The sequence below is a fragment of the Sceloporus occidentalis genome, unplaced genomic scaffold (genome assembly GCF_023333645.1).
Source record: "Sceloporus occidentalis isolate IW3139 unplaced genomic scaffold, rSceOcc1.0.p SCAF_1, whole genome shotgun sequence".
NCBI classification, from domain to species: Eukaryota; Metazoa; Chordata; class Lepidosauria; order Squamata; family Phrynosomatidae; genus Sceloporus; species Sceloporus occidentalis.
In genome coordinates this window covers 25974762-25981784 of record NW_028316981.1, presented here as the reverse complement: position 1 = coordinate 25981784, position 7023 = coordinate 25974762, and the positions used below count along the sequence as shown (strand labels likewise).

At 43.2% G+C, this 7023-nt stretch overlaps 1 protein-coding gene across 1 annotated transcript in view; it reads right to left on the bottom strand.

Moving 5' to 3' along the window:
* Window positions 1–1800: 1800 nt before the first annotated feature.
* QARS1 (glutaminyl-tRNA synthetase 1) overlaps window positions 1801–7023 on the bottom strand; it is a 31719-nt gene continuing 26496 nt past the window's right edge. The window contains exons 20-24 of the mRNA XM_089518352.1: window positions 6681–6773; window positions 5081–5208; window positions 3002–3068; window positions 2648–2773; window positions 1801–2040 (exon numbers count right to left, since the gene is read on the bottom strand). Coding sequence (XP_089374478.1) covers window positions 1990–2040; window positions 2648–2773; window positions 3002–3068; window positions 5081–5208; window positions 6681–6773 — 465 coding nt within the window. The 3' untranslated portion in view covers window positions 1801–1989. The remainder of the gene's footprint in view (window positions 2041–2647; window positions 2774–3001; window positions 3069–5080; window positions 5209–6680; window positions 6774–7023) is intronic.

The window sequence follows — 7023 nt, the reverse complement described above, 5'->3', positions numbered from 1 at the left end:
GCCTCATACACATACAATAATAATAATTCCTCACCCCAAATGCTATCTCTGCATCCTCTTGCTTTGCCAACCCAAATGCCTCACATACACATACAATAATAATAATTCCTCACCCCAAATGCCATCTCTGCATCCTCTTGCTTTCCCTCAGCCACCCCAAAATTCCTTACAGACGCATACAGTAGCAAAAGCATTCTGTATCAATTTGCCAAATTGAAAGAGAAACATTTGTAACATTCCCATTGTAGCATTCCCACATAAAAAATAATTTAGAAAAAAAGCCTCTTGCAAAGTGCCATGCTGGGAGCAAGCAAATGAAAAGGAAAGTAGCACAAGCAGACACACATTCTACTTATAAGTATCACCCTGTAGCAAAAAGCATGCACATAGTCTGTCAAAAATAAAAAATAAAGAGAGAAAGCTGCCTGGTGTGAGAGGGAAGCTTGTTCCGTTCTGTGCCTCCCTCTGACCTAATTCCCTCCCCTGAACTTGACCTTTCCTCCGGCTCCTTCCTTCTTCTCCCAATTCTGTCCTTCATGGCCCCCTTCTTTCCCCCGGCTCCTTCCTCCTCCTTCCGATTCTGCCCTTCATTGCCCCCTTCTTTCCCCCGGCTCCTTCCTTCTCCCGATTCTGCCTTTCATGGCCCCCTTCTCTCCCCCACCTCCTTCTCCCTCCTCCTCCTCCTTCGCCCAGATGAAGGGGAGGCATGTTCCACCCTCTGCCCTCCCTCTGACCTAAATCCCTCCCCCGAACTTGCCCCGATCATGACCAGGGACAAGTTCATATTCGCCGGACCCAGGTTTTTTAAAAAAAATACGGCTTTACTCCCCTTTCAAAAGACTCGCACTAAGGGGCGTCTGCCCCTGAATGGGTGTGCAAGCCTTGGATTCAATTGTGGAAAGGCCAGGGCCAATCTGAACTTCCCGTGGTTAATCTGGGTTCTGATCCGGGGTAAAAGGTAGTCTGAATGGCCCCTTGGATTACTAGATCCCTTTCACATGTAGTCTCTTTCAGCCAGGTGTCCCCCATCCTATATCTGTGCATTTCATTTTTCTGCCCTAAGTGCAGTACCTTACATTTCTCTATGTTGAATATCATTTTGTTAGCTTTGGCCTAGCTTTCCAGTTTATTTAGGTCATTTTGAATGTTGATCCTGTCCTCTGGAGTATTAGCTACTCCTCCTAATTTGGTGTCATTTGCAAATTTGATGAGTATGCTCCCAATTCTGTCATCCAAGTCATTGATAAAGATCTTGACTAGCACTGGACCCAGGACAGGACCCTATGGCACCCAACTGGTTACTACATTCCAGGATGAAAAGGAACTATTGTTGAGCACCCTTTGAATTTGGCCAGTCAACACATAACATTTTGCCTAGAAAGGTGATATACAAATTCCTAAAACAAAGAGAAAGATCCAAGCTAATTCTGGCTCACAGTACATTCTATTCGCAATAGCCCATTCTGGTTCCAGAATAGCAATACAGAATAAAGATGCTGTTTGCAATATGAAATCCAGCTGTAAAAATGAGAATTTAAAGAATATGTACCTTTGGGCTGAAATTCAATTTCAAGGCCCAAGTAAAGTAGAACTTTTGATTCAATGGGATTAAAGGTGTGGATTTACCAAGTTCTCAGTGATTCAACATTTCTGCTTAGTGAAGAGATTCATATTCCATTATGAGGACCTTTGGCTATAGACTTTAGGAATGTGATACACCCACTCACCCACAACAGCTAAAGCAATGTCCCTTCCTGTCTCCCATTTTCAATCCCATCCCCAACAACACAGGAAAACAACTGGAGGCTCCTTTTTATTGATTTGATGAGTCTGTATCCAGGATGCATGTTAAGGCAACTGTGGCACTACAGTAGACAACTGTGCAGGTGTTGCACACCACCATCACCCCTGTCTAAGCAGGGGAAGGAGTTGGGGAAGTGACTCCTGTACAATTTTCTAGCCAGCAAGAAACCGCCTGTGGAAACTTTGTCACACCTTCCCAGGATCTTCCTTCAGGGTCACTGTTCGATTGAACACAAGCTGCAGAAGAGGCAAATGACATTAAGAACACCGCATGTCTCTAACCGCGCTTCCACAACCGCCCAGTTTAGATGCTGCTCAATCCCTCCAATCTGGTTTCACAAGCAAAATCTAAGAAATTGACTTTTTTGGATTACATTTCCCAAGAAAGCTAGCATCATCTGCAGTTGTGCATTCTAGGAACAGCTGTTTCAAACAGTAAGTTTTCTAAGCTTTGTTCAAGACCCGTAGACAATATTGTTTTCAGGCAGGGGTGGGGAAACAGCAGGTTGCATGAAACCCCTAGGGTCATTTTTGTTGGCCTCCTGGGGCTCGGTTTTTTCCCCATTTTAGGCCCAGAAACTTGCTCTTTTTAAAACTGGAAGTAAACCATAACTAATTTCTGGCCATTTCTTCTTCTGAAAAAAGGCCTTTCCTGGGCCTAAAAATGGTCTAAGACGCTTTAAAAACATGCAGAAATGCCCCCAACAGCACTTAGAGAACAGTGGAGGTGGCATTTGGTGCAACTGTTCCATATATATTGCACTGGGGGGATGTAATGGAGGAGTGCAGCCCACTAGCTTCCCAGAGTTGCCCACTCTTGTTTTAGGGGTTTTCCAGAATTCACCTTTGAATCTGTTGTGTCAGGATCTACAGAGAAATAGCCAAGCCGCTCAAACTGGAATTTGGTAAATGGTTTAGCTCCAGTCACAGATCTGTCCACTAAAGCTTTCTCAATTACATGGAGGGAATCCTGAAGGGGAGGAAAAAGATAGGGAAAGGTTGAGAGATTAATCTGCTTTATCTAAGGCTCTCTGTAATTTAATCTCAACCCACATACAGCACATTTTACCATTTTCTACCTTTTCATTTACAATAAGTTTCCTTTACTGTACCCTCCCTCCCTCCCTCCCACACTCCACTCCTTCCATCCACCACCTTATTTCTGTTCAGCCCAAAGCTACTGGACCCCATCACTCACAGGGTTTACATCACTTAGGAATCCCCCTGGCACCTCTGTGGGGTCTTCAGGATTCTTGTGTAGGAATCTGCAAATGAAAAGAGTAAGTCATATTTAGAAATTGGACTGGGTTGCTGGAAAGGATGATAAGCTTCCACAGGACACAAGACATCTCTATTTGCCAAGTACAGTGGCCCTCTCTTTCCTCTGGGGAACCAGATGAGTCATACAGACATATCAAGCCTGAGTCACTTCACTGAACAGAGCAAACTGGGCAGTAAAAAGCCTCACAAAAGTCCAGAGAATGTTTCTTGGAACTCTTCTCCATATTTACTTGCAAGAAGAACAAGGGAACTACCACTCCACGGAAAAGCTCCTCTTTTTGCAGTGGGGCAGCTTGAGATACTTGCTCTAACTTGCATGATTCAGTGCTATGTGGAAAACATGGGGATGCCTTGCTTCATGTTGGAGGACAATGAAATCAGTGTGTATCAAGGGCAATTTGGTTCTGTTCTAGCAAGAATGGGGGCTGAAGAACTTCCAGCCCATCTTTTGAACAGCAGCACTGGCTCACTGTGCATTTTCAGGCTCAATCCAAGGTGCTGGCTTTAATAATTGAACTTTAGATATTACTTGGCACTCTGGTAGTTCAAGGGTTGCCTTGATTCTATGTGATCTTCTGCCTAAATATCAAGGGTGAAATGTGACAGTCATCCTCAGTAGTCCTGCTTTAGATCTCTGTCTGCAAATGAGCCAGATCCCACTGGGCTTTTTCAGTTACAACAATTGTAGCACTCCAGTTTGGGAACACTTTCTTCACAGAATTTTTATTGGCACTGAGCCTGGCTAATGATTATTTCTAGTTTTGATCAAAGGGTCTCATGAGGTTAAAGCAGCCCTACCGCTGATGCAGCCCCTGGACCTTTGGAAGTTGTCAGTCCATGCCCTAAATATTGAAGCAAAGTCATGTCTGCTGTAAGCTGTAACACCCATCCACAGATGTGGTCACAAGAAGTTCTGTGTAAGATGTTTCAGATCAATACTGGAGGACCTATTTCAGCCTCTGAGACAAACTTCCATTTCAGGGAAGTTCTCAGGGGCCATATTTTGGTGGTGGGCAGGGCCAAAGACAAAAAAGCAGATCCAAAAATATTTGCATATTTTGGCTGACAGTAACGAAGCCTTAGGACAGGCACTGCAATCCTTAAAAAAAAAAAAAAGGGGGGGGGGGAGGATATACTGAAGATGAGGAACTCCAAAATTATGATGTGATGGAATGGGGACCTACAGAGGGCCACACAGGGCCACCCCAGACTCTGTGGTTCTCCATCTTTATCAGGATAAACTCAAAAGAACTGGAAATCTCATGCTGTTCCACCCTCTTCAATTACTTCACAATGTATGCATATACTGCAATTTAAAGAGTTTATCTTTTATGTTATTAAAATCCATCCTGTGCCTGACCACAAGGTCTCTAAACATTGAATGTTATTCAACGTGACTTAAACGAAGACCATAATTAGGTTCTAGATCTGATCTGTCAACCACTTTTGATGCCTCTTTATCCAACATTCCACATTTCTGTATTTTTTTACACTTCCTGATAAACCGATATTGACCACACCTGGTGTTGTAGACATCTCAGACGTTGCTGACATCCCAAACATTTTTTGTGCAAGTTTGGGAACAATCAGCAACCTATGGCTTTAAAAAAACCACACTGCTAGTTTGGATCAATTTTGCATGGAATGTAGTGTGAAAGGAATTTTTATGGATTACAGGAACTACTAAGTAAACTTTTGTTTCACTCCAGTCATAAAATAAGCCATTAACATCAACTGGGGAAGGGGAAAGAGAAAGAAGATGTGTATAAATAATGAGGGTGGGATAAAGTTAAGGCAGGGGAGGAAGGAGGTGACACACGTAATCTCCTCTCTTAGTTCTTCCTCTTATCAGAGTGTCCAAGGGCAAAATAAAAGTGGGGAGGCTCCCACTACCAGATATTTGCCAAGAGGGAGGGAAGTCCAGCTGATCATGCCTTCTTCCCAAGGCTTCTCCCAATCTGAGTTGGTTCAGAGTTGTTGCCACTTCGATACTCACAGGCGCTCATACTGCCGAACCTCACAGATAAGAGGATCTGATACCCAGTGGATAAAGGCCTTGGGCTTCTCTGCTGCCTCCGACTTTGTGCAGGTCACCTCAAGCTCTTGTACACGTCCATCAGTGTCCTGCATAGAGATGTGAAGGTCAGTTCCAAGAGGCCATCACACCTCTTTGTCTTTTTATTTCCATAGGTGCCTAGATGGGACAGTCTTTCCTCCCCCAAATATAGCCCTATTATGGTGACAAGCTATCTTTCTCATTACTTCCAACTAATCATGAGGAAGAACTTTCTTATTTTAAGAGTTGTTGAACAGTGGAATCCACTGCCCCGAGGGTGGTGGACTCTTTTCCTTTTTAAACAGAAACTGGATGACCATCTGTCATGAGTAATTTAGTTGTGTATCACTGCATGGCAGGGGGTTGTATTAGATGGACCTTGGGGTCTCTTCCAACTCTATGATTTTATGATTCTGACCAATACAGAGAAATGGATGAATATATTTCTGCCTGTTTTGGGCACTTTGGCTCAGAAGCCATGTATCCAGACCTGAAATTATACCTGTTTATTTCCCCAACATGTTCCTCATAGTCATAGTTCCCTTACTGTGCAGTATTTGGTTGCTTCCAGGGAAGTCAGAAAACTTTCTGCTTGTCCCACACTCCCCCTTAAGCTGAATATTATTTACAATATGATCATCCCACAAATGTTCTAAACATCAAGAAATGCCTAGGTGACATTTTACAGTGTTTCTTTATTTCTTATTCTTACAATTTTTTAAAAAACAGTCAAGCCTAAGTAATAATAAACTTGGCTCATCAGAGTTTCGTTTTCAAGACTGAAGAAATCACCACTGATAAGGCCCAGAGACACTTAGTGATAAGATTATCACTCTTTATGAAGTTGAGCAGGCAGTATCACAATCACTAGCCTCCTCCCTTACTATAATAGTGAGAATAAAATATTCAATTGGGGCAGGTAACATGGAAATAGGATGTCAGGAAGAATATCAAAAGCCAACTCAGAACCTAGGCAAAATGACCTCCTAAAGGGCAGGGCTACAAGAGGGCTACAGAAGAGGTTTCAGGGTGGGTGAGGTGCTGATCATGGAGTCCACCCCGCTCCCCCACCTTCTATTTTTGCAAACTGCCCCAAGGATAATTTGAATGAAAAGGAAACATCAAAATAAAACACATTTGATTTCACTCATCTGCTCATTGGTTCAGGCAAAACCCACTAGGTGGGCAAAAAACTCGAAGAGAGACCCAGCTGGGTCAGGGCTGACTCAAGGATTATACTCAGACTACTGCAAGCTTAGCTGCTAGAAAAGGCCATGAGGCTAATTTGAGCCAAGCATCACTGATGACACGTTCCTTTGACTGAGTGCTCTTAGAACTGGGGCCAAGAGGCTGGAATGCGAGGCCTTCTGGATGTTCTTGAACTACAGCTTCTATCAAATCTGACAGGTGCTGCTTAGTAATGACTGAAAGTATAGTCCACCAGTATGTCAAAAGCCAACAATTTCTCACAGCTCTCAAAGGGCTTACCTTACAAACAATGAAGCAAAAAGTTTGTCAGAAAGTGTCAGACCACATTTACCTTAATGATGTTCTGGACAGCAATGACGTAGCCTGTATGCCTCAGACCCACTGGCTGGTCAGGCGCTAGACGTTTATAGCCTTTATCTGGAACCTGGCAAAGAAGAGGTACATCAGAGAATACCAAAGAAAGGAATCCATTTATTTAACCAACTATCATATAGTTGGCCCTCCATAGCCATGGATTCTGCAATCATGGATTAAACCATCTACAGCTTGAAAATAATCCAAAAAAGAAAATCCAAAAAGCAAACCTTGATTTTGCCATTTTATATAAGGAGCACCATTTTACTGTGCCACTATATGTAACGGGATTGGGTAACCACAGATTTTGGTATTCACAG